We start from the raw sequence: 27,879 nt of genomic DNA, 5'->3' as shown, positions 1-27,879 counted from the left end.
TTTTTGATGAGTTTAAAAGACTATTTCATTTATCCTTATTTTTTATGTCTACTTTGCTCTGTCTTGGGCTTCTTTTGCCTTCCATCACTCAGTGTATTCTGGAGTAGTAACATTATTTTAATTATGATATTTATTCCACTGGTTACTGTATTACTAACATGTTATTTTAATTATAATAATTCTCCAAAATTTTTTTAAAGATTTTATGTATTCGAGAGAGAGAGAGTAAGTAAGTGAGAAGGGGGTCAGAGGGAAAGGGAGAAGCAGACTCCCCACTGAGCAGGGAGCCCAACTCCAGGCTTGATCCCAGGTCCATAGGATCATGACCTCAGCCGAAGGCAGATGTCCAACCAATTGAGTCATCCAGGCTCTCCCTTCTCTGACATATTTTAATACCATGTAGTCAAGAGTAATATCTTGCTATTCTTTAACTTTTCATAATTATTTGAGCTTATTTTTCTAAATTTTTGAAGAATCTTTTAGTCAAAGTATAAGTGAGACTTTTAATGGATTAGATTACAATAGGAAAAATTTTCTCTTTAAATGTGATTATTATTACCAGCACTTTAATAACTGAGTAAAGTGAACTTTGCAGTGTTTAGTTTTTCCAAGATCATCCAGTTAGAAAATGGATGAACTGGAATTCATCCCAGTTAATTAATTTCAATAATGTTTGAAAATAGGTCACATAATTTAACTGAAGGAACCTGATATCTCAGATATAATGTATTATAAAATTCTTAAGAATTTCATCCAACAACTTTTCATAACAGAGTTTGGTTTTCACTTGATGGTAAACAAAACAAAAAATAATAAGGGATCCTTAGACAAACAATTTTTTTCTACTGACCTGTAAAGGCAAAATGTTTGTAATAGAAGAATAGAACATTTATAACAGGTGAAAATATACATTTTTGGTGAATATATTTTAAAAGGTAGTTAATGCCATGAAAAATGTTCATCATTTAACATTTGAAAATGTAAGCTAGGAGGGACGCCTGGGTGGCTCAGTGGGTTAAACCTTCTGCCTTCAGCTCAGGTCATGATCTCAGGGTCCTGGGATCAAGCCCTGTATCCGGCTGTCTGCTCTGCAGAAAGCCTGCTGCCCCTCTCTCTCTGCCTGCCTCTCTGCCTACTGGTGATCTCTGTCTGTCAAATAAATAAATAAATAAATCTTTAAAAAAAAAAAGAAAATGTAAGCTAGGAAAAAATAGAGTATGATAAAAATGTTTATTTACATGTTCATATATGCACACCTATATGCAGTGGAAGTAAGTGTGTTACAATGTTAATACTTGGAATTATAGTTAAGTTTATCTTCATAAGTGGTTATATTTATTTCAGAAATATTCTACAATAACTATTATTTTAGCAGCCGGCAAAATATTGGATATTTTATGTTTTAAGTTTGAGAATACACAGCTAAATAAATTTTTTGTTCTGCTTTTGGAAACAGCTCTTTCTAATGCCTTCTTATTTATGATGTTAATATTTTATTTTAAAAACAGACTTGTTCTTTGACATATATGAAGGTCAAATCACAGCAATTCTGGGTCATAGTGGAGCTGGCAAATCTTCATTGCTAAACATCCTTAATGGGTTGTCTGTTCCAACAGAAGGTGAGCAAAAAGAAATTTCTCAAAGGCAAGATGTCTAGAGGTCATGTGTTGCCTTTCTTATTTTAAGGTGAAAGTGCTTAAGAGAAAATAATGTTTCCTTATCTAACATCGTTTACCAGACTATAGGATTTTGACTGTACTTTATATTTCACAAATTTTTATAAAAATCATTAGCCTTATCCCATTGCTATGTGATATTCCAGAGAAAATATATGCTACCCTGAACATAGATATGTTAAGATTTATTCATAGTTGTTAATAAATTGTGAAGTCATTATTTTACATTTTTGTGAATATATGTCAATATTTTCCTGAATAAGATCTTTAAGCATTAATAAAATGTATTATCTTGCCCATGTTAAATTATTTCCAACTTCTATTTTTAGGATCAGTTACCATCTATAATAAAAATCTCTCTGAAATGCAAGACTTGGAGGAAATCAGAAAGATAACTGGTGTTTGTCCTCAATTCAATGTTCAATTTGACATACTCACTGTGAAGGAAAACCTCAGGCTCTTTGCTAAAATAAAAGGGATTCAGCCACAGGAGGTGGAACAAGAGGTAAATGCTCATGCTTAGATTAACAAGCTAAATTTGCCAAGTTAAATCATGACCTAATCAGAATATGCCTTCGTGATTTACCTGCCCTGTTATGAATACAGCTTTGTCAGTGAGGTCCTAGAGTAACTACCTGGTGTAAAATAGTTAAAATTGTATCATATGAATCGCCTTGGATTTTAAGCTTTGTGTATTTTCTTGCGTAGGTACAAAGAATTTTGTTAGAATTGAACATACAAAACATTGAGGATAACCTTGCTAAACATTTAAGTGAAGGACAGAAAAGAAAGCTGACTTTTGGGATTGCCATTTTAGGAGATCCTCAAGTAAGTGAGATTCTGCATGCCTTGGAATACAGAGTGCTTAGTAAAACGTCAAACTCTTCTTTTAACCTGAAACGTGGTAGAGATTTCATTTCAATGCATCAAGAGAGAATCCGCTGTAAAACTACGGATATAAGTATATCGGACCTAAATGGCTGGATAGTTACCATTTGTTATCCATGCTGCCCTGTGGGAAGAGTCAATGTGGGAGAGCTATATTTTATACATTATCATCCTCTGTAGATTTTGCTATTAGACGAACCAACTGCTGGGTTGGATCCCTTTTCAAGGCATCGAGTGTGGAGCTTCCTCAAGGAACACAAAGCAGGCCGTGTAATCCTCTTGAGTACCAATCTCATGGATGAAGCTGACATCCTGGCTGGTAACTATTGGTTTTATCTCAGTTTTGTAATAAGGAAATTGGGAAATGTATATTACTAAAATAAGCACTGTGCTCCCATGACTTTTTTGTGTGTTCCATTTCAAAGCAGTCTGGGGAATGGCAAGTCTAATCCCCCTCTAGAATTCCTCACTGGCTGTACATTTGCTAGATTATGACCATTAATAAAAAATTGTAGGGTTTTTTTTTTTTTGCTTTTAATTCATTTAAGCATTGAAATCAGTATACGGTTGAAAAATAATCACTTATTCTTTAGAATATGGAGTGGAAGATGTGGCAATGTAATTTCTGTGTTTTGTTTTTTGTTTTTTTCAAGAAATTTTGGAGGGCACAGAAATAGACTGGAACTCATAAGCTTATTTTAAATGCATCAATTTTGATGTGTGTTTCAAAATTTTTAATGTACGTTAGATACATTTATTTTCTTTTTTTTCCTTTTTTTTTTTTAAAGATTTTATTTATTTATTTGACAGAAAGAGATCACAAGTAGGCAGAGAGGCAGACAGAGAGAGGAGGGGAAGCAGGCTCCCTGCTGAGCAGAGAGCCCGATGCGGGGCTCGATCCCAGGACCCTGAGATCATGACCTGAGCTGAAGGCAGAGGTTTTAACCCCCTGAACCATCCAGGCGCTCCTAGATACATTTATTTTCTATAGAGCACTTCTCTTTTAGAAATCTGAGCATTGGCTCCTCACCTGTATTTTCTAGAGAGTGAAGAAATGACTACCATCAACTTTTCTTTCTTGCTTCTTTTTAATCAGATAGAAAAGTGATCATGTCCAATGGGAGACTGAAGTGTGCAGGGTCTTCTGTCTTTTTGAAGAGAAGATGGGGTCTTGGATATCACTTAAGGTAAAGACTTTGGGGATGTGTGTGTGTGTGTGTGTGTGTGTGTGTGTGTGTACATATATATGCTTTCTTTTTTTTAAAGATTTTATTTGTTTATTTGAAAGAGAGGGAGAGAAATTGCATAAGTGGGTGCTGGTAAGAGGCAGGGGAAGAGGTAGAAGCATGCTCTCACTGATCAGGGAGCTGGATGTAGGGCTCAATCCCAGGACCCCAGGATCACAACCTGAGCAGAAGGCAGATGCTTAGCCAACTGAGCCACCCAGGCACCCCATGTTTTCAATATTGGAATTTCAAAAAGTCAGACAATTATGAGAGACAGTTGACTTTATGCTTCATCTTTGCCAGTCTCTTGGCTAGGGTTTCCCAGATGTTTTTCCTGCCTCCTTGTATCTTTGTAATGTTAATGACAAGCAGAATGTCCAAGTTCTAAGCCTAGGCTCACAGATCCCAGCAAGGCTACTTCATGGACCACTTTTCCAAGTACCTGCTCTGTGCATCCTCAGTCTTTCTTTTCTTCCCACTGTCCGTCTCTCTCAGCTGATCTGTACAGTTCTGTAACATATTTTCATTCTTGCATTGGGCACAAAATCAAATAATTTCAGAGGCTAGTATCAAAAGTGGGAGAGAGTTAAGAGCACTGTAGCTAATAAGAAAGTGTGTGCAGGTGAAAAATACTTTAAAAAACCCAAACCAAAAACCCTATAGCCAAACAAAACGTGCATGTAGGCCAAACTTCCCTATTAGTCACTAATTCCTGATATCCATACAATCTGGTGTGATTACTTTCCCTAAGCAATTTCTTCTGTCTAATGTTCTTGCCTTGCTCTATTTATCTCCCTATTTGAAAGACAGTCTCCCTTCCAGCATGCATGTGTTTGTATATTTGTAGCTGTTCTGAATTTATGCAAACTCCTCTGTATAGATCATAAGATTTTTGGAACTGATGGTATTATTATTATTACTTCTGTCGTTGTTGCTATTTACTCATTTTGTTTGTTCCCTAAAGGCAGGTAAAGTAGTACTCAAAGGTTAGGTATGCAGTACAAGCCCTGCTTTTGTAATAGCAGTAGAGAAAATATAAATCAATGATCTTTTCTTTTAAATATTAGTTTGTACAGAAATGAAGTATGTGATCCAGAAAAAATAACATCCTTCATTAATCATTACATCCCTGATGCTAAATTAAAAACAGAAAACAAAGAAAAGCTTGTGTATACTTTGCCCATGGAAAGGACAAATAAATTTCCAGGTAACTGAAATACAATTACAATGGCATGAAATTTGGGAGCAAGTGTTCACCTCATTATTACAGCTTTCATTACTTAATGGATTTGGATTTTGTCTTAGGTTGGGTTCCTTAAAAAAACAGAACTTGAAATGAGGACTTTAGCGCACCTTTTTGGGGTAACTGATACCTAGAAACACCAGGAGGGAATGGGGTCATGAGAGTGAGAAGCGAAAGAGGCTACAGGAGTTTGCATTATCGAGCGGATGGTTGCAATACGAAATTGAGATGTAATACCGTTGAAGTAAATAAGTGAGTAAGTGAGCAAGGGGCTCCGAGTTATGTCACAAGAACGGTGAGAAAGCTGGGGTATTTACTGGACACTCTCCACCCTTCATTGGTTAAGAGATGCTCTCAGGAGCATTAATTTTCTAACCCACATGGCTTGTGCTCAACACGAGCCTGGCATACTTCACAGCCCAGAACAAAATGCCTTCAGGCAGGGCTTAATAAGCAGATTTACTGTGTATGTATGAGTATGGAAGGGATGGGTGTGGAGCACAAGGTGTCTGCTATAGGTTCCCTTTTATATTTTAATTTAATTGTGTATATATTTATCTTGCAGAAAAAAAAAACATAGTTTATTTATTCTACAAAAGTATTCACCATAGGTTCCCAGTTTGCTGAGTAGCAGACCCAACCTAGGATTTGTTTGATAAGTAATTCTAATAACAGCTAACTCTTTGTACCATGTTTGCTATGAGTCAGGCACTGTTCCTAATAGTTTCCTATACATCAGTTCATTTAGTCTTACAACCACTCTAGGAGGTAGGTGCTATAGTCTTCCCTGTCTCACAAATGAGGAAATATATCTGTCTTTTTGTTATAAAAATGTTCTTTTTTATCTAAACATTGAGTTTATTAAAGGTTTAACTCTCTGCAGCCCTGATTTAAAAGAGGCTCATTTGGATGATTCAATCTAATTAAGCAACTACTCAGGGATTCAGATTTAGTCTGACCCCCAAATAAGGCAGCTCTCTGTGCCCTTCAGGAGCTGCAAGATGGTGTTCTCAAATCCATAGGCTATACCGTGTTATTTTATCCAATGAGCTACAACTAGGCTTCTTTTTTCATTTGGGGAAGGAAAATAATGCACTATTTGTTGATACCACTATAAGAACATGTCCCACCAGAATTCCTGGTGTTAATGTTTTGGTCTATGGCAGTCTCTTTATGCTGACCCTAGACCTCTGCATGTCCAGTGGCATTCTTACATCCTATCGGAAATAGAGGGTAATAATCAATGTTTATTGGGAACCTATTATGTAAAACTCAATGCTTGAGACACTAGTGATATTGAGTTAAATAAGACATCTGAGTCCCTGCCCTCACTGAGGTTACATTCTGTTGGGTGGGGAGAAGTGGACACGCACAATAAGCCAAGGTATATTATGATTGTATAATGCATACATTATATGTGTTTTATAATGCATACCTTATACAGAATGTATAATCCTTGTTTATCAAGGTCACATGGTTTAGAGAGAAAGCCAATGTCAGGCTAGGGGTTTATATAGAGCGCCAGGAGTACAAAAGAAGAAAAAGATCAAAAACATTCCAACCAGAGGGAGGGGAAGAGAAGTCTGGAGTGTAGCGAGTGCAGGAGGAGACTGGCAAGTGGGAATGGGTAAGGTTGTAGGAGTAGATAGAGGTTCGAGCATACAGCTTTAGAGGCCACTGTATGGTGTTCAGTTTTAACTTAAATGCACTGAGAAACCACTGAAAGTCATTAAATGGGGAATTGATGTGATGTGACTCACATTTTCATTTTCTGGCTATAAAAGCGCACTCTGGATATAGAAGAAGAAGAGTAGATGCTGGGAGACCAGCCATAGGACCATTTCAGACTTACAGGTGAAAGATGAGATCATTGTGCGACCATGGCACCCACTGAAAGATGGATGAAAAATCCAGAGGGACTTCTAGAATTTTGGCTCAAGTCACCAGGTGGAAGATGGTGTCATTTGTTATGAAATGATGAGAGAGACAGTTGGGTGGAGGACGGAGAAAGAGGAATTCGTGTTCTGTTTTAGAAACGTTTGCTTTGAGATGCTTTTAGACTTCAAAGTGGAGATGTTAAATGGTTAAAGATACAGTTGGACATAGGATATTGGAAATCAGAGAATACTCAAAATGAGGGTTGGATTTGGGAATCTTAGCATACAGATGGATTTCATGCAAAGTGATTGGATTTGAATGTACGGAAAGAGAAGGTGAGCCAGGACTGAGCCCTCAGGAGAAAGTAGAGGATGAGTCAGAGAATGGTGGACATCAAGAGCCCCCTGCCCCCATGAACTTGAAAGAAAAACAAAAGAATATGTATGTTTTTATTCACTCAAGAGAGACAATGTTTGTAGAAGGACGAAGGAGTCAGCAGTTTTGAAAGTCCTTGAATGAGAGAGGGAGAAAAAGAGAGAGAGAGAGAGCTAAAAGAATTTTTAGAAAGTTCTTGTCCGTTGAATTTAGGATGTGGAATCGTTGATAACCTTGAGAAGAACAGTTTCTGTGGAGAGAGCTAGAGAGAGCATTTAGAGTCGTGGGGGTTCAGTTGAATAGGATGTGACCAATTGAAGGGGATGAAGTAGACAAATCCTTGGGCCATGGGTGCATGTGTGTAGCAGGGGGGCCCAGTGGGGAAGGGAGACTGGGTTTTTGCTTTTTTTGTTACTTGTGTTTGTTTACTGGGTTAACTTCTAGAGCATTTTTCCTGCTGTTTGGGATGGCCTGGTACATGTAGGAGAAATTGATGACACAGGCTAGAGAAGGGCAGGAGAGATTAATTTAGGAGGTCCTTGAGGTACCTGAATGGAACAGGATTCAGAACGCAAGTCAAAGAGGTACACTTTGGTGGGAGCAGCTCTAAGTCATCCACCCATACAGAACCAAAACCCAGAATACAGGTAGAAATTAACATTGATTTGTGTGGAGGTGAGAAGAAGTAAGAAGTAAGTGTTCTGGAAGTTCATGTGTTGGGGATATAAAATAGAGTATAGATGGTTTGAGGGTAGAGAGGAAAGTTCTGACATATTCAATTCAGAGAAGAAGAACATTCTATTAAAATTTTGCTTTTGCTTACTGTGATACTCCAAAGACATGTATTTCCTGAACAATATTCTGGATTACCTTTTAAATAAATGTTAATTTACTGGGTTTTGTTATCAGTGTGATATTTAAAAATATATCTGTTCTGGTCTGTTGCCTTAGACCTTTTCAGTGAGCTTGATAAGTGTTCTGGCCAGGGTGTGATGAGTTATGACATTTCCATGTCAACCCTGAATGACGTCTTCATGAAACTGGAAGGAAAATCAGCTATTGGACAAGGTAAATGCATTGTATGACTAACAGAAAATCAATTTCCAAATAATCATGAATTAATTTGGGTATCTTATAATTCTTTATACATGATTTACACTAAGGAGTGTGAATAATTCCAAATCTGACTAATGTTGGGAAAGGTTGTATTGTTTCCTAACATCATTACTAGGACTGAACACCGATCCCTTTTTGGGATATAGCAAATTTGTCCTCGCAGACTCTTTGCTTCCTAGTTCAGCACTTTTCTCCTATCCCCAGACACTCACTGCTACTTGGATATTCTGAGGATGTGAAAGGCTCTCAATCAAGGTCATGAAGTCTGAGCAGATATTTCTTATAAAAATTGCTCCTAGCTTGTTCATGTAGAAAATTTCATTAAGGTCACAATGGAGAAAATGCTAGGATCATCTCCTGTGTATTTTAATGGGTTGTAATAATAAGAACAATCGGGGCACCTGGGTGGCTCAGTGGGTTAAAGCCTCTGCCTTTGGCTGGGGTCATGATCCCAGGGTCCTGGGATCAAGCCCTGCATTGGGTTCTCTGCTCTGCAGAGAGCCTACTTCCTCCTCTCTCTCTGCCTGCCTCCCTCCCTACTTGTGATCTCTGTCTGTCAAATAAATAAATAAATAAATAAATCTTAAAAAAAAAAGAATATAAAAATAATAATAAGGACAGTCATTTACAGAACCTCTACCCAGAAACTTTGATCAATGTGTGGATATAGTGTATTACCTTTCTCCAATAATCTTTCCAACAAAAGGCATTGGCACCATTCTATGCAGGAGGAAACTAGACACTTAGGTTAAGTGATTGGTCCTAAATCATGCCACTTATAAGTCATGTATTTGGGAATCAGGTACAGGTCTGGTGACTTTAGAGAGCTGGTAATCATTCACCCACATTTTGAAATTATCAACAGCTTAATAGCTGACATTCAGGCATCAATGATTGATTATTTCTATGGAGAATATTTCTTGAAATCCCTCAGAATATTGTTACGTATGGGACCTTTTATGCCTTTTCAAAGGCTAGGCATAACAAGGTCACCTTTCACTGAATTCTTCTTTGGGTATGAATTTAGTTGTATTTTATCATTGAGTTTATTGAATGTGGAGATTATAAATTTAATTTGTTTCTTACATTGTTTGCTTTGTAACCATCGTCAAACAACTTCTAGTGTTAGGAGAAAGAGAAAACTGCGATGTCCAAGGATGGCATTCATAACATGTGTGCATGTGTGTGTGTAGATTTTGAACAAGCAGAAGTAAGAGGCACAGAAAACCTACACGAAATAGAGCCAGCTTGCTCTTCTTTCCCTGAAATGCAAAAGGCTACGAGTGACATGGGCCTCTGGAAAATGCAGATCCGCGCAATAGCACGGCTCCGTTTCTTGAAGTTAAAGCGTGGGAAGAAAGACCTTTTGATTCTGTGAGTATTAGAGGACTGTACTTTCGTTAGTGAATTTCAAGGGAGGGTTCAACCAGAAGAGAATTTAAAACTAGAACATACTACCCAACTTTCTTGCCAGGACATGGATAAATACAACATTTCATTTTACTAACAGTAGGAATGCTTGCGTGGTAGCATTTAATTAGCTTTCTCAACAGGACTGCTTAGTTTTCATGGTTTGATTTCCTGGTGTTTATATAGCCTTGCCTTGGGTACTGTGTGAGGTGCGAAGGCCTGACTTTCAAAATTGCAGCACCTATAATCATGGCCAGCATAGACTGTGTAAAGTCTGATGATCAATAAAATTGCTACAGATTAATGTGGTTATTTTCTCTTTATTGGTAGACTCTTGGTATTTGGGATTGCAATGTTCCCTTTGATTGTGGAAAAGATAATTTATGCCCTATTAATTCAAAAGAGTGATTGGGAATTTAAATCTGAACTGTATTTCCTCTCTCCTGGACAACCTCCAGAAGATCCCCGTACCAGCCTGTTGATCATCAATAACACAGGTGAAGAGAAAAACAAAATTATAATCCAGAAATAAGTTATTTTTATGTAGAGGGGAAAGAAAGCGAATCATAAGACAAGAAAATAATGTATTTAGGCTTCATTCATAGAAAATATTAATAGAAAATATTTAAGGAAAATAGGGGAGGTATGGTGTATAGTTCTGATTTTGGAGAGGACGGAGATGGTGGGACAAGAGAGAAGGAGCGTGGGTTTCTATATAACCTGGTTAAAGCAGATTTTCCTATCTACCTCACCTCCCTAAGCTATTATGTGAGAGAGAAAGAAACTTGTATATTGATTGACTGAACCACTCTATTTGAGATCTCCTTGTTACAGCAGCCTAAACTGTTCCATAAGTATTACACACAAATAATAGATATAATAATAATAATAATAGATATTATAAATAATATTATACACAAATGTTATATGATTGACATATAAAGAAAAAATTTTTATACCTTATGCCCCTCCAACAGGACCTAGGAAGATTCCTTAAGACAATTTGGTGCCCATGCTCTTGTTAACCTAAATTAGGGGTAATTGGTTTTGTCTAACTCTTTAACTTTGAAGAAGCACTTGTTTATGTTTAAGATACAAAATACATGTATATATTCATATATATATAATATATACATAGTCATATATATAGTCATTAAATATTCATATACAGTTATGACTCAGGGTGATCCTCTTTATACAAGGTGATCTTTTAATTTTTGCTCTCATTCTTTTCTATTTGGGTTTTAGAAAGTAAGTTTTATTCACTCTGCTACCTTAAAATGGAAATTTTTGCATACTATGTATTTTATTTCTAAGATCTAGAAATTTTCAGCCTGCCATTGTCAGCCCATTCATTTTTATTTTTCAACCTATCATCATCTCGTGTATATGTTTTCCTTTCCAGTTACTCGAAGAACAATATGCTTGGATTAACTTACTTATTTTTCTTCCCTGTACTCAGTTGTGAAGTATTTTGGGATTTAAGTTTGGGGCTTCTCTGCCGTCTTGTTCCTCTTTTCTCCAAGTATGATGATTCTTGGTAAGATGTTCATCTTTAAATCAGGGAATCCCTGTTTGCCTAAGGGAATGTGGGTAACCACGAAGGTTTCCTACCTTAGGTGACTGTGGAGATGGAGTGTGGATGCACAGAAAGCTTATTTCCTATGTATATGTTCCTTTCCCACCTGGTAGGAATGCTGATTCATCTGGGCCGTGGTCCTGTCTTATGATCCCAGAACCCCTTCTGAATGTCCCCAGTATGAATTCCATTTCAAAGTCCAAATGACCAAAATATGAGAGTCTTCTTTTTTTCTTTTCCCATTCCATCCTGTCCTTGTAACTGTCGAGGTTACTCTAGATCTTGCCCTGCTCTTTTCTGCAAGTAGTATCTCTTAAAAAGTAAATCTGGGGATCTGTGTGCTGGGGACCATGGCCCCTGTTGCCTGTTCCATGTGGACCACGGGGAAAGAACAGCGGTCACTTTGTTTCAGGCGTGGTTAACCAGTTAAGGAGCATGGCTGTGGCTTTGGAGCCCACTTTGCCCCCTGAATTTGTCCACTCTGAGTTTCCATTTCTTGGACATTGGTTTTAACTTGGTCGTTGTTAGCTCTTGTGTGCTCTAGGCTGTGGGTTTTCTTAGCTCTTATTTCTCTGTCAAACAATCACCTGCTTTCTCCTTTAGGGGCATATCAAAAACTTTGGTCTAATAGTGGCACTCTTTTCATTTCTTATTATATATATTTCATTTCTTGCTAAATATATATATTTCATTTCATTTCTTACTGTATTTATACTTCATATATTCATATATCTTACTAAATATATATTTCATGTATTCATGTATCTGATATATGAATATATTCATATATCTTACTAAAGATTTAAGTAAGATCTTACTAAAGAATAATTTCATATATTCATATAGCTTATTAAATATATATTTCTTTTCATTTCTTACTACATATATTTCTTTTCTTACTAAATATATATATATACACTTGGGTAATAGATATGTAAGTAAAATATTTTTTTCCTAAAGATTTATATATTTATTTGTTTAGTTTTAAATATTTTATTTATTTATTGGTCAAAGAGAGAGAGAGAGCACAAGCAGGGGGAACTGCAGGAGAGCGAAAAGGAGAAGCAGACTCCCCACTGAGCAGAAAGCCAGACGTGGAGCTTTATTCCAGGACCCTGGGATCATGACCTGAGCCGAAGGCAGATACTTAACTGACTGAGCCACCCAGGCACCCCTAGAATTATTTTGTTTTAATAGTCACACGGTAACTGCACTAAACAGAATCATAAAACTAATTTATCACAGCTTAGGGTTTGATAAATAAAAGATGGTAGAATGAGCCAATATTATTATTGTGATGCCCAAAGACACATGCCTTCACATAATATTCTATAAATATTGACTTCAAATTGTGTATGTGGTTTATTTTAAAATTTTGACATATATCTTCTTGCTCTTTATGGCCTTCTGTTATTGATTTCATGGTAGGATCAAATATTGAAGATTTTATACAGTCGGTGAAACATCAAAACATACTTCTGGAAGTAGATGATTTTGCAAACAGAAACGGCACTGATGACCTGTCGTACAATGGAGCTATCATAGTTTCTGGCAAACAAAAGGTATCTTTGCGTCTTGGTTTTGCTTTCATTTTTAACTGTTTTTAAATGGCAGTCAACCTAGCTAGTATATAGCAATTGGATTTAGAATATGTGGGGTCATTATCGAATAAGCTGTGAAGTTTAAATAAGCTTTTACAAAACATTTTCAATCTCAACTTTGAGATGAGATGATTTATACCCTTGAGAGGAGCTAAGTGTAATTGCATTATTCAGATTCAATAAAATATTAGACCTGATAAGTACCAACCATGAATTTAAAGAATTTTCTTCAATGGCTAACTACTCAAGAGACATTTTGGTATACAGTTGACCTTTAAACAACACAGGGGTTGGGGTGCTGAACCCCTGCACAGTTGAAAATCCACATATAACTTTTAAGTCCCTAAAAACTTACCTGCTAAGAGCCCACTGTTGACTGAAAGCCTTACCAATAACGTAAGCAATTGATTAACACATACTTTGTGTGTTATACATATTGTATACTGTATTCTTGCAATAAGGTAAGCTAGAGAAAAAACAATGTTATTAAAAACATTAGGAAGAAAAACGCATTTACACTACTGTATTGTGTTTATCAGAAAAGATTCACATATAAGCGAACAGTGTAGCTCCAAACCGTGTTGTCAAGGGTCAACTGTATGGAGAATATACATTAAGTACTATAAAAGTCACGAGAAATCTCTGAGAAAAAAGTGTCCTCAGTCTCCTGTTAACATGTTTCAATTTGAGTAAAAGAGTCCAAGGGCCAGAGATTATTCCAGGTACAAGGCTGTTGAAAAATACATCTTCATTGTAAGTAAAACTCTGCTCCTACCCACTTAAGCCCCCATGTTGCATCACCACTTCCTCATATCAGGGATTGGGAGGGAGACAAACCATAAGTGACTCTTAATCTCACAAAACAAACTGAGGGTTGCTTGGGGGAGGGGGTTTGGGAGAAGGGGGTGGGATTATGGACATTGGGGAGGGTATGTGCTTTGGTGAGTGCTGTGAAGTGTGTAAACCTGGTGATTCACAGACCTGTACCCCTGGGGATAAAAATATATGTTTATAAAAAATAAAAAATTAATTAAAAAAAACAAATGAATTTAAAAACAAAACAAAACAAAACAAAAAACAAAAAACTCTGAGTCTTACTTAAAAGCTAGTGAAAAGCAGGAAGCCAACGTTAAAGGAAGCTACCTCATTATTTCTTGCTATAAGGAAAATAAAAACCAAAACAAAAGTCTTAAAAGATACATCACTGAATTCAGTTCCATTTAAACTAAGGACACCATAAAAACCACAGTCTTACTCTGTTGTAGGTCAGAAACTAACGTAGCATTGTTTAAAAAAAAAAGTAATCCATTTGTGCCAACTGTAGGAAACTGCGTTGCTTAACAATTGCCTTGTTTTTTATCTAACGTATTTATTACATGAACCCATAGAATATATAAACACTCCTGAGCCTCTTGATACATGCATAAACATTTTCATAAACATGAAGTGTGTAAATATTGTCTTAGCATAAAAATGGATCACTGGCAGTGTAACCATGAATATTTTATGCACACTCTGCTTATCTCCTATCCAGGAAATCAGAGTTCCTTTGCTTACTCACTGTATGCTGACTGTGTCTCCTTATCAGGGCTACCTTTTTATTCCGTTATTTGAAATTTCCTCAACAGCAAGAGGACAAAACGATCTAAAATTAGTCATACTAAGAAAAATCCATATTGCTGGCTATCCAACCAATTAATTATCTCCTTTCACAGATAAGGAAGCAGAAGCTCAGCAAGGTTACTGAACTTAAGGATGGTCACACAGAATGAGGCACTACTGGGATTTTAATATAAAAACTTTTTTGTTGTTCTTTAATGACAGAATTAACGTCATTTTATTTGTTTTTATTTTATTCAAAGGATTACAGATTTTCAGTTGCCTGCAATACTTTGAGACTGCACTGTTTTCCTATTCTTGTGAATATTATTAGCAATGGGTTACTTCGAATGTTTAATTGCACACAAAATATTCGAATTGAGAGAAGCCCGTATCCTTTTGTAAGTACTGGATTTCTCACTCTGAACGATTAAGAATGTGTCCAGCACCCTGTGTTTTCCCTCTTTAGTTTTTAAATATTCATCATTGGTCGCTAATCCTAAAAATCTTTTGTCCTGACATTTGAAACATTATATCTAACAGAATATGATTTTTCCCCCCGTTGGTATTATCAAGTGCTCATGGGGGGAATACTTTTCAATATGATGTCGTTGTCTTCTAGAGAAGCTTCTGGAAAGATACACTCTTGATGGTGGATGTGGATTGGACAGCGTGTGAGTGAGGTTGTGTGGAGGGAACGTGTAAACTGAACTGGAAATCCAGAATACTTGTAAAACGGTTTTAGACTTGTAAATCTAATCTAATTTGTTGGTGGACCATTCATTGACTAAATGGGTAGTAGACTGATAGGAAGGAGAATCTGCCAGTTCTCAGCTGTGTATGCCTTCTGATTACCTCCTTCACCCGCCTGTAGTTGTGTGCGTTGTGGGGGTGCCTGACGCACACGGGCTGCATCTTCGGGGTTTTGTCAGCCGGCGACAGTCTGGGTTTAGATGACAGGAAGCAGTAGTGGGAGCCAGGAGAGCAGGAGCACTCTGCAGCCGGGGCTCCAGTCACCGTGCTTCCTCCCTTTGCCGCCCCCACTCCCCGCCCCAGCCCAGACGGGACGGTCTCCTTGCTTCATCTTCATTGGCTTCTCCGATCTTTCCACAACCTGGCATGAGTATTTTCTCTCTATTTGAAGGCTTGAAGGTAGTAGTGGTTTTCTGGTTAGACCCTGATACTCAAGAGGGATCTCTTAAAGGTGACTCAAACGGTTTCAAACCAGAAGATTGGAAGAACAATACATAGGATTAGAAATGGAGCCATCGGAAAAGGAAACCCATTTTGTGACAAAGGGGTTGAATTCAGTTTTGGCTTCACTGCATTCGTGGTGCTGGGGGTACGTGCATGAGCAGATGGACAGTGATACATGAACGGCCAGCGATGGACACAGGCACCTATGAGTTGAAGCCACCACTGACTGTGCGAGCTGGGACAGTGCTAGGGTCGGGGTAGGGGAAGCGCTCTGAAGGGAACTCTCCAGAAAGTAGAACCAACCAGCAGTAGAAAGGCATAGATGGTATCCCCTCTTGGTCTTTTAGTGTCCTCATATCATTACCTGTTTATTGAGGATCAGATAAAGTTTGATCCTGGCTACTTTCATAGGCATCCCCAGAGGCACACATGCTTCTTCTCTCAGCCATTTTTATGAAGACAGTAATGGATTTTCATCCCTGATGAAACACTCAAATTGATCCTTGGAGCCTCTAAAGTCTTAAGTAAAGCTTGAGAGCTGTAGAATTATTTTGAGACAGGCTATGGCACTGCTGGACTGTGATTAGGTACAAGCCGTCCTATACCAAAGCCGGGGCCCAACCTCAGGCAGACGCTGATTTGGGGATGGTGATTCAAAGTTGGTCTCCTTGCCCACAGGCTGAGGGGCATCAAGTTTTCTTTTTAGCTCTGGGTTCCTTCCGAGCACATTCGACCCGCTGCTGATGGCTTCACATATCCATCGCTATGTCAGCTGAGAAAGACCTGCTATTACTCAGGCCTGAATGATCATACGTCCCAAATTATTACTTTTTGCATGGTGGCAGAAACACATGACATAAAATTCGCCATCTTGACCATTTTTTAAGTGTGCAATTAGTAGTGTCAGACATGTTCAATTACTGTGAAACAGATCTCTAAAATTTTCTTATCTTGTAAAACTAAAACCTTGTTCCAGTTACACAAGAACATCCCATTGTCCCCTTTGCCCAGCCCCTGGCAATCATCCTCCTACTTTCTGTTTCTATTAACTACTTTGGATACCTCCTATAAGGGCAAGCATATTGGATTTGGTTTTTGAATAATGTCCTTGAAATTCATCCATGCTGTAACACTTGACAAGCTTTCCTTCCTTTAAAAAGCTGAATAATATTCCACTGTATGTATATACTATGTTTTGTTTATCCCTTTATCTGTTGGTGGACATTTGGATTGCTTCCACCTCTTGTCTATTATAAATAGTGCTGCTAGGAACATGGGTGAGAAGGTATCTTTGAAACTCTGATTTCAGTTCTCTTCCGTGTACACCCTGAAGTGGGTCCTGAGTTACACTTTGCTCCTTTTTTTTTTTTTTTTTTTGGCTAGGAGTTAAAGCCTCATGTCAAATGATCAGAAATCATTTCCCCTCCCGCATTCATGCATCGATGTTACTGAATTAAGGCATGCATTTTTATTTTTATTTTTCAGTATTTCAAAAAGCACATTTTACGATAATTAGTATTTGTTTAATTTTTTTTAATTTTAATTTTTATTAGTTTCAGAGGTAGAATTTAATGATTCATCAGTTGCATATGACACCCGGTGCTCATTATATCCAGTGCCCTCCTTACTGCCCGTCACCCAGTGACCCATCTCTCCACTCACCTTCCCTCTAGCAACCTTCAGTTTGTTTCCTTTAGTTAAGTGTCTCTTACACTTTGACTCCCTCTCTCTTTTTCTCTTATTTATTTTTCCTCCACCTTTCCTATGCTCATCTATTTTGTTTCTTAGATTCCACATATAAGTAAGATCATATGGTATTTGTCTTTCTCTGACTAGCTTATTTCACTTAATGTAATACTCTCTAGTTTCATCCACGTCATTGCACATGGCAAGATTTCATTCTTTTTGATGGCTGTGTAATATTCCTGTGTGTGTGTGTGTATACACATATGTATACAAATAAACACACACACACACACACACACATACATACACATACATATATATCTACCACATCCTGTTTATCCATTCATCTGTTGATGGACATCTGGGCTCTTTCCATAGTTTGGCTGTTGTAGACATGGCTATTGTAAACACTGGGGTGCGTGTACCTTTTCAAATCACTATATGTGTATACTTTGGATAAATACCTAGTAGTGCAATTTCTGGGTCACAGGACAGCTCTATTTTTAACTATTTGAGGAACTTCCACACTGTTTTCCGGAGTGGCTGCACCAGCTTGCATTCCCACCAAGAGCGTAAGAGGGTTCCCCTTTCTCCACATCCTCTCCAACATCTGTCGTTGCCTCGGTTGTTAATTTTAGCCATGCTGACTGGGATGAGGTGATATCTCACTGTGGTTTTGATTTGTATTTCCCTGATGCCGAGTGATGTTGAGCATTTTTTCACATGTCTGTTATAAGAAGAATTAATACCTATTCTTCTGAGACTGTTTCAAAAAATAGAAATGGAAGGAAAACTTCCAGATTCCTTCTAGGAGACCAGCATTACCTTGATCCACAAAAACCAGACAAAAACCCAACCAAAAAGGAGAATTACTGGTCAATATTCCTGATGAACATGGATGCAAAAATTCTCACCAATATAGCTAAGAGAGCCTTAGAGGGATTATTCCCCAGGGAACCCATGGGATTTATTCCTGGGCTACAAGGGTTGCTTGACATCCTCCGATCAATCAATGTGATAGAGCACATTACTATTTGTTTCATTTTTTAAAAATAGTCACAAGTTTATAATACCTTTTATATTTGCAGAACTTTATGATCTACTGGACAGGACTGCCAGAAGGTTCTATGTTCTTGTTTTGGGTTGTGTGCAGCATTTCACCTTACATCTCCATGAGCAGTGTCAGTGACTACAAAGTAAGAGAAGGGGAAAAAAATGAGAAACTTCAGGGACTCCAGTAATTGTGATTTAAATGCTATGTGTTCAAAATGTTTTCCTGTAAGAAAAACATATAAGCATATGTCTGATTTAGATAATGTAGTTAAGCATTATTTCTGTCGTGTCAGAAATTTTACTTCTAAGAACACAAAATATTTTTTACTTCGAAATTGCAGGAAACATGCAGTAATTTTACGGGGACTCAAATTAATCTATACTTGTAAAGGGGACTATTACACAACTTTTGATGACATTATTTCCCAGTGAAAGGGAAGAAACCATTGATATTTAAATTGAGGACAAGACGTAAGACTTAAATCCCCTTTCTACTGTGGCAAATAACCTTTTTGGTTATACTTGCATTTGGTCATGTCTGTTATCCAAGGCAAAACCATTAAGTCAGATTTAGAGAGGTCATCCTTCATTATTCTGAACCAGCAACCCTCATAACATATTTGGATAATGGATAATTTATTGTCCTTCAGGTCGCAGAATAATATCTCTTTTGAAGGAAGTTTATGCTTTGATTATTATGAGATCTGCTTTTTTACTCATTATGCATGAGTTAAAGTGGTGCTGGGAATCAAACTTATAAAATAAAACAATATTCATTTTCACAGTGACCATCCTTATGGAATTGCTCTTTAGACCTCGAATTCCAAATAGTATATACGTCATTAAATTGTTAGAAGATTTAAACTTTTATTTTATTTCATTATTTATTTATTATTCTTATTTATTTATTTATTTATTTATTATTTATCTTAAAATCTCTCTCAATGTGTTTGTTTCGAATTTGGATTTCAACTGAATCTGTGTATATCTTGTGTTTTCTCATCAGAAGAGAGCTAAGTCCCAGCTATGGATTTCAGGCCTCTACCCTTCTGCCTACTGGTGTGGGCAGGCACTGGTGGATATCAGCTTCTTCGTTTTTCTTCTCCTTTTGATGTATTTAATTTTTTACATAGCCAACATAACAGAGATTTATATCACAAGTCGAATTGTGTTCAGTCTGGTAAGCAACACATTATATAGACAATCTCTTATAAAGTAATTCCATGATAAATTATAACATTTGATATTTTCTGTAAATAAGACATTTTCATTTTTATTTTGTCATTAAACTAAAGCAAAAAAATTCAAAGTGCATGCGCCATAATTTTTTTTAAAAGATTTTTATTTATTTTTGTGAGAGAGAGAGAGAGAGAGAGAGAGAGCACGAGTAGAGGGAAGGGGCAGAGGGAGAGGGAGAAGCAGGCTCCCTGCTGCTCAGGAAGCCCAATGCAAGGCTCCATCCCAGGGTCCCAAGATCAGGACCTGAGCCAAAGTCAGACACTTTACTGAGAGAGCCAGCCAGGTACCCCTGAAGGAAGATATTTAAAAATACGTGTAATTTAATGTTTCCTTCTGTTACTACTTCAGTGTTTGACTTTGGTATTATTTGTATTATTTTCAGGTTGTATTTGGACTCGGTTATGCAACATCACTTGTCTTCTTGACATATGTGATATCATTTATTTTTCGCAAGTGGAAAAAAAATAGTGGCCTTTGGTCGTTTTGCTTCTATATCGTAAGTACATATACAAACACATAAACAGAGAGATAGAGTAACTTTCAGGGGAACATAAAAATAATCATCTTTGCCTTGAGAAATATTACAGTATAATACACATTTACAATTTCTAATTATTTTCCCTTTTTCTTTTACATGTAAATCTATTTCACTGTCCTTGTCTATTGCACTTTTATACCACTGAAAAGCTACATGTTTATGGAATATTTGATGTCATATTTGAAAAAAAAATGCAACATCACCTGGTATAATTCCCCTCATTTTATAGAGGGAAAAAAATTGAGTACATGTTTAAAGGCCACATAAAAAATCATGGATGACTCAAGAATAAAATTGAAGTCTCAGACCTTGTGTTCATTCCTGATGTCAAAAAATATGAAGTAGTAGGATGGTTAACAATACTGTTTTAAAGTTTATGTTGATAGCATCTTGATTTGAGGGGGCTGAATCATACATCTTCACGGAGACCTCAACCAGTGGGCAATAATTTTATGCCTGATACGAAGAACTTATAATTTCATTTAAAATAGATGTTGAGGATGTGTAATGTGGTAATTGAGCTTTCATTACGCAATTTGTATAAATTTAAACTATGCTAGTCTTCGGACTCACAGAGCCTATATTAAAATGTATCAGATGATGGTATGTGCAATTGTTCTTTTGTGATCTTAGATATATTTGGAAGGAAAGTATAGGCAAGGTCTCCTCATTACTGAGTGAAGCCACACTCAGCTGTTAATTTGTTTGGACTGTTAATTTGTTGGACTCTCCTGGCCCACAGGATGTGGCCCTTCATGGGTATCTTAGGCCCCTGTCTGGTAAGGAAGTGCCTTTCAGCCCATGGTGAAGGGATAGTAGTGCATCTTAGTACTGTGAGCGATACTATGTTTCCTTTGATGTGGTTTGCAGTCGCCTCTTGTTCTAGTGAGGGAGAAAAGAGGAAAAAACAACTCACAAAAGAAGAAACTTGGAAGCTTAGTAGAATAAGAGCTGTTAGCTAAGTCGACCAATAGACTTGTAGTTATCAAAAATAAGGAAGTGGGAGAAAAAACTAGATACATGTGGTGTCATGAAAACCAAGAGGAGAAAAATAATGTCAACTTGAATAATCACGTGACACCTTTGCAGAGAGATCGTGGCGGTTGCAAAATGAGAAAGGTTATTTGGATTTGCCATCTAAAATGTTTATTGTGCTCTGAGTGAACACTTGATTGCAAGTTATTGGATTTTATTCACAATTGCTTTTTATTAGTAGATTATATTCCCCCCAAACTTTAAGTTTATTTGTAGATTACATTCCCCCCAAACTGTAAGTTCACTTAGTAGTCACACAACATTCCCCTACATAACAGTCCCACAAAACAGTATAGTCTTCTGACCTAAAGACTTAGGAATTATACCCACATAGGGTTTTGAATTTCAGCTTTGTCACTCCCTAACTGTGTGGTGTGAGGATGTTATTTCTTTCTCTGAGCCCTGAATTTCCCATATATAAGGAAGGTATAGTAAGAATGACCACATTATGGAGTTGTTGTGAGGATTAAAGCAAGTAGTGCATGCTAAATTATTTTTTTTTTAAGATTTTATTTATTTATTTGACAGAGAGAGACACAGCGAGAGAGAGGGAACACAAGCAGGGGGAGTGGGAGATGGAGAAGCAGGCTTCCCGCTGAGCAGGGAGTCCGATGCAGGGCTCGATCCCAGGACCCTGGGATCATGACAGGAGCTGAAGGCAGACGCTTAATGACTGAGCCACGCAGGCGCCCCAACATGCTAGATTCTTAATGCCTGGTGTTTGTTTAATATTCAGTGAATTTAGTAGTTACAATTCTTCATGTTTTTTTTTGTAATTCATACAGTAATATCCAGCAAAAGTTCAATACAGTGCTCAACACACACTTGTTGACTGATAAACTGATCCTTAAAACAGAAGAGTGAAAAAGTATCTTTATCCCCCATCCCACATTTACCAGTATTTTAACAGAAAACAAGTCCATTGCAATCAAAATGCTCACTCTCGTTAAAATTATTTGTTTGGAATGGGGAAGACATGGACCAGAGAGGACATTTAGAAAGCTTTAGTCTAGGTGGGAGGCAGCATGGACTTTTTAATACAACTACCTGTTTAGCTTTCCATCCAATATGGCTTTTATACATTCACAATATTGTTACCTTAGTAATAAAAAGTTAATTTCTCTTTTATCTTATTGTCTTAGATGATTCTTAATGCACTTTCAGAAAGCCTACCTGGTTATTTTAGCATTCACCTTAATCTCCAGATTTTTATAGTCTACCTGGTTACTTTAGCATTCACCTTAATCTCCAGGTTTTTATAGTCTACCTGGTTACTTTAGCATTCACCTTAATCTCTGGGTTCTTATTGAAAATTTTTCTGTTGGGTAGCTGAAGATCTCATTTATTCTCATTAACAAAAACCCCTCTCTCCCTTTCTCCCTCTGAAAGGGGTGAATCTGTATGCGGGAAAATTCTGATGTATATGATGAGAACACTTACATCTCAAATATTTTCTCTACTATCAATGGACTGCATATGTCTGACTTGCAATGTATTTTAACTTGCCTTGTAGACCTCAATCATTATGTTTGACATTGTGCTGCTTCATTTCAACTTGCCTACCTTGATTTCTAGCATGGTATTTATTCCCTCAACTACCATGGGTGGATTTCTAGCCTTTCTGACAAAGGTAAGAAATATTACCAACAGTGTCATTAACTTTGAACATGCAGCCTTTTAAAGTGCTTCACCCCAAATCTATAAAGACAGAATGCAGGCTAGTGGTTTCCTGGGGTTGGAGTGGGAATGGGGATTGGCCACAAATGCTTGTGAGGTATCTCTTTGGGGTGATGGAAATGTTACTAAGTTGAATTGTGGTGATGCTCTCCCAACTCTGTAAATTTACTAAAAATCCTGGAATTGTCTACTTAAAATGAATGAATTTGATAGCATAAAAAATTAACCTCAATAAAGCTGTTTAAAAAGCTTTGCCAGGGACGCCTGGGTGGCTCAGTTGGTTAAGCAGCTGCCTTCGGCTCAGGTCATGATCCCAGGGTCCTGGGATCGAGTCCCACATCAGGCTCCTTGCTCGGCAGGGAGCCTGCTTCTCCCTCTGCCTCTGCCTGCCTCTCTGTCTGCCTGTGCTCGCTCGCGCTCTCTCCCTCTGTCTCTGAAAAATAAATAAAATCTTAAAAAAAATAAAAATAAAAAAAAAATAAAAAGCTTTGCCATATGCTCTATTGCAAAACACAAGCATTGTCAAATGCTATTCAAAATGAATGGCAGATTGAAAAAATATTGGCTCGTTTAATGGGTATTCATTATCCACTGCAAGGATAAAATCATATACAATACCATTTATTTATTCAAAAATATATATTAAACAGTATTCTGTATTAGGCGCTGTGCTGGTCCTTGGGGACACCTAATGAACAAGACAGCACGTCCCTCCTTTCAGGGAGCTTGGTGGAGATGAAGACAGACCTCAAACAAGTCAATGCAAAGGGCTTAAAGGATCAAAGAAGAAGGGTAAAGTGGCAAGCACAGGATACATAGCACAGCTGACACAATCTAGAGAGTCCGAGAATTCTTCCTGGGGAAGCAATGCTTAAACAGAATCCTGAAGAATGAGTTAGAATTCATTAGCAAGAGAGTGGGGCAGAAGGTAAGCATGTTCTGTGGAAAGAAGCAAAGGCATTGCAAGAAGAGAGACCAGGAAGCATTAAAGAAGCCTTGATTTAACCGGAAAGAAGTGTATGATGGGATGACCCCAAGAGCTCAGTCAGGAACAAACCCTTTAGAGCCCCGCACCATTCTGGATGAAACTTCAGCGCAAGTAGAGAAAGCCGCCCTCATCGCTTGTGTTCTTGGGATCCTGGGAAAGACTTCTGTCTACAAAAGCACTTTTCATAACATAATTTAAACATAATTTCATAACATAATTTAAAAAAAAAGAGAGAGAGAGAGAATAAAACTTCTGAATTTCCAATCATAAAAATGCACTTTTCCATTAATTGAGCAACACTTAGAATTCTCAATTAGAAATTCATTCCTTTGCTTAAAGCCTTTCCTTCCTAAGATGTAAGCAGACCTACGAAGCGAGCTACATTAACCTAGATCTGTCGTACATTGTTTAGGAGGAATGAGTTACTTTCTGAAGGCATTGATCGATGAAGAAAGAATAACATTATGGGACTAATTATTTTCATGGGCAAGTCACCACCGGGGTAGGAAGGGGCCCAGAAAAGGCTCTTGAGGGACATTTAGGACAAACACGGTTATCCCCTGTTAACTTTTCACAATGCAGGTTCCTCTCTCTGTTATGCTTTCAGTAGACTTGAGGCAAACCCTAAACCTAAACATTAAAGAAAAAAATCGGAAAAGAGGAACAGACATAGGTTACCTGTTCACTCAGAGATAGTGTTGAGTGGGGGTCCACTTTCTTTTCTGCTTGCCACCAGTGCACACAGGGGGGAATCATGCTTAATGAAGGAAAAATGCAATATGTCAAATTCCATATTATTGAAATGTACCAGGAAATGCAAATCATGAAGTGATGAACTTGCGTTTAGGTGTTTTTCTTTTTGTCTTTGCAGAGAGCTTATGAACACCAACCAAAATACCCAGACCACAAATATGACCCGAGTGGAGTTGATCTTCTAGTATGCCTAATAGTAAGATGGACTTTCTACCTCTTCACCTTTTTTTATTTTTATTTTTTTGGAGGGGATAGTTAGCATTTGGTATCATAACCATTTGGTTTGTCTAATGTGTGCCAACTTTGAATATGTTTTTAATATAGTCTCAGAATAAGACTCAGAATAAGACCATTCAGACATGATTCCAAATCATGAGTTATTTTTATGTGCCTGTGTGGACTGTGTAGGTCCAGAATGTAATATCAGATTAATTTTTCACCTTTGTTTATCGCCAAATTTGAGAGACCTTGTAAGAAATACAAGTGCAACGTAACTGAAATCCTTTGAATTAGAGATAAAAAGAGCAACGTTGTATAATAAAAATGAAAGGGGAAAATGATTATATTGGTGTATTTAAGCCGACACTGACAATGTGTCACTGCTTTTCTAGGCAGAGGAGCAAATATGGACAGAAGTGCCTGCTCTCATTTATACCGTGGTGGAAGGAGACAGATAATATATATGGTGTCAGATGGTCAGTCAGGAAAAGCCCGATTGAGAAGCAAAGATATGAGGGGGACAAGGAGGCAACCTACAGGGATAGCCTAGGAAAGAACATTCTAGGAGGAAGGCACAGGTGATGCTGGCTTGTTCCAGGGTCAGCCAGGAGGCCAGGGTGATTGTGGCCAAATGCCCAAGGGGAGAGTAGCACAAGAGAATGTCATGGAAGTCACAGGATGAAGCACAGGGTGGACAGAAGGGGCTGCACAGAGCAGTCTAGGTCCCTATAAAGACTTTTTAAATTTTCTTTGAGTAACCGAGAAATCACTGGAGGGTTTTAAGCAATGCAATATGATCAGACTTACTTTTTTAAAAGAGTACTTTTTTTTTAATTAATTTTTTATTTTCAGCATAACAGTATTCATTATTTTTGCACCACACCCAGTGCTCCATGCAATCTGTGCCCTCTATAATACCCACTGCCTGGTACCCGACCTCCCACCCCCTGCCCCTTCAAAACCCTCAGATTGTTTTTCAGAGTCCACAGTCTCTCAGGGTTCACCCCCCCTTCCAATTTCCCCCAACTCCCTTCTCCTCTCTAACTCCCCATGTCCTCCATGCTATTTGTTATGCTCCACAAATAAGTGAAACCATATGATAAAAAGAGTACTTCTAGTGACTGGGTTGAGAACAGATGTTGGGGGCACAGGGAGAAGAGGGAGGAGGCTAGGTAACAAGGTGTTACACTATTGTAATGGGAAATTATGATGGCCTGGACCTGGGCGGGAGCAGCACAGGCAGGGGCGAGAAGTTGGGTTCTGGGTAATTTTGAAGGTAAAGCAGATAGAATTGGTTGACAGACAGGATGTGGATTGTGAGAAGAAAAGAGGCAGGTGCCACCAAGCTGGATTTTCCCCCTGATTTGTAAAAATGGTCCTCATATGTATTTTACCTGAAGACAAAGGACACCAATTTAATTCAGATGTTTAAGGAATATTTGTGAACTTGTGCCTATATATAACTGTTTTTTCTTTGTTCCTAGCCTTACTTGCAGGCTTTGTTATTTGTTTTTATCCTAAGATGCATGGAGACAAAATGTGGAAAGAAAATAATGCGAAAGGATCCCGTTTTCAGGTTGGGATAAAACTTAAATTCGAGCTTAATATCATACTTTAACGTTCCCCCATAGTGGGCCGCACTACTGACCTGTTAACGTGGATTGATATTTGCAACGTAAGCAGGATGCCGGTTTTCACGATGTCCATAGATTCCTGGCTGATTGCCTGGTAATAGGACTTTCAGCCAGAGATCTGCCACTAATCAGCGGAGGGAGGTTTTCAGTTCCTCAGGAATTTGATGAGTACTCAGATATGCCATTTTTTCATCTGAGATGATCACGCGTCCTTGAAAAGAGGAGATGGGGTGGAAGTGGCTGAGCAGCCTACTGTAGGTCAGAGTGTTCCATGAGATGGCCATTGTACAGGGGCGCCTGGATGGCTCAGTGGGTTAAGCCTCTGCCTTCAGCTCAGGTCATGGTCTCAGGGTCCTGGGATCGAGTCCAGCATCGGGCTCCCTGCTAAACGGGGAGCCTGCTTCCCTCTCTCTCTCTTCTCCTTCCCTTGCTTGTGCTCTCTCTCCTTCTCTCACTCTCTGTCAAATAAATAAATTCTTTTAAAAAAAGAGAAAAAGATGGACATTGTACAGGGGCTCCAGGAAAGGTGAACAGGGAAAGACGCTGAGGGCAAATGTCCGTGTGACTCAGATGGGCTCAGAGTCAACAGAGACAATGTAGGTGACCTGATTTTTAAAGAAGCAGCAGCCGTTGCCAGCACACTGGCAAGGGTCAAAGATTCTAACTGGAAGAATGACAGCAATGAGAAGGGGGTTCTGGCAACGGGGATGGGAATTCTCGGCTAAAGCAGAAGCAGTATTCACAGGGCCATGACCATCACCAGCGTATTGAGAGAAAGGAGGGCAAAAACCACAGAGAAGCTGATTTGAGGGACGTCCTGACTAACGAGAAAACCCTATGTCCTACGTTTCATTTCTCTACAGAATTTCCCCCCAAAGTAGAGGTGCTCGATCTAATCCCGAAGAACCTGTCGATGAGGATGAAGATGTTAAAGCAGAAAGGCAAAGAGCAGCAACTGCCCTGACCACTTCGCACGCAGGCGAGGTAGAAAAGCAAGTGACAGGGGCGCCTGGGGGGCTCAGCTGGTTGGGTGTCGGACATCGGGGCAGGGTTTGGTCCCAGGGTCCTGGGATTGAGCCCCGTAAGGGGTTTCCTACTCAGCAGGGAATCTGCTTCTCCCTTTCCCTCTGCTCCTCCCCCCACCACTGCTTGTTTTTTCTCTCTCTCTCTGTCTCTCTCTCTCTAATAAATGAATAATAAATGCTTTTTTAAAAGATTTTATTTATTTATTTGACAGACAGAGATCACAAGTAGGCAGAGAGGCAGGCA

General features: G+C 38.2%; 1 protein-coding gene across 6 annotated transcripts in view; it reads left to right on the top strand.

Annotated features, from left to right (window-relative positions):
* ABCA6 (ATP binding cassette subfamily A member 6) overlaps nt 1-27,879 on the top strand; it is a 75,159-nt gene that overhangs the window by 37,360 nt on the left and 9,920 nt on the right. For 5 of the 6 annotated variants that reach the window (XR_004280689.1, XM_032321809.1, XM_032321810.1 and 2 more), the window contains 18 exons: nt 1,509-1,619; nt 2,006-2,181; nt 2,385-2,504; nt 2,745-2,883; nt 3,661-3,751; nt 4,858-4,997; nt 8,238-8,354; nt 9,596-9,776; nt 10,143-10,309; nt 12,820-12,953; nt 14,855-14,992; nt 18,563-18,670; nt 19,534-19,707; nt 20,149-20,262; nt 22,853-22,969; nt 24,876-24,953; nt 26,461-26,552; nt 27,474-27,594. Coding sequence is in view for 5 of the 6 variants with exons in the window: in XM_032321809.1 (XP_032177700.1) it covers nt 1,509-1,619; nt 2,006-2,181; nt 2,385-2,504; nt 2,745-2,883; nt 3,661-3,751; nt 4,858-4,997; nt 8,238-8,354; nt 9,596-9,776; nt 10,143-10,309; nt 12,820-12,953; nt 14,855-14,992; nt 18,563-18,670; nt 19,534-19,707; nt 20,149-20,262; nt 22,853-22,969; nt 24,876-24,953; nt 26,461-26,552; nt 27,474-27,594 (2,318 nt within the window). In the remaining variant the exon portion in view is untranslated. The remainder of the gene's footprint in view (nt 1-1,508; nt 1,620-2,005; nt 2,182-2,384; nt 2,505-2,744; nt 2,884-3,660; nt 3,752-4,857; nt 4,998-8,237; nt 8,355-9,595; nt 9,777-10,142; nt 10,310-12,819; nt 12,954-14,854; nt 14,993-18,562; nt 18,671-19,533; nt 19,708-20,148; nt 20,263-22,852; nt 22,970-24,875; nt 24,954-26,460; nt 26,553-27,473; nt 27,595-27,879) is intronic. The other variant, XM_032321812.1, reaches the window with a different exon arrangement.

This window comes from Mustela erminea, chromosome 18 (genome assembly GCF_009829155.1).
Source record: "Mustela erminea isolate mMusErm1 chromosome 18, mMusErm1.Pri, whole genome shotgun sequence".
In the NCBI taxonomy this organism is placed as follows: domain Eukaryota; kingdom Metazoa; phylum Chordata; class Mammalia; order Carnivora; family Mustelidae; genus Mustela; species Mustela erminea.
Note: the sequence above shows the minus strand (reverse complement) of the source record. Positions and strands in the feature narration are given on the sequence as shown.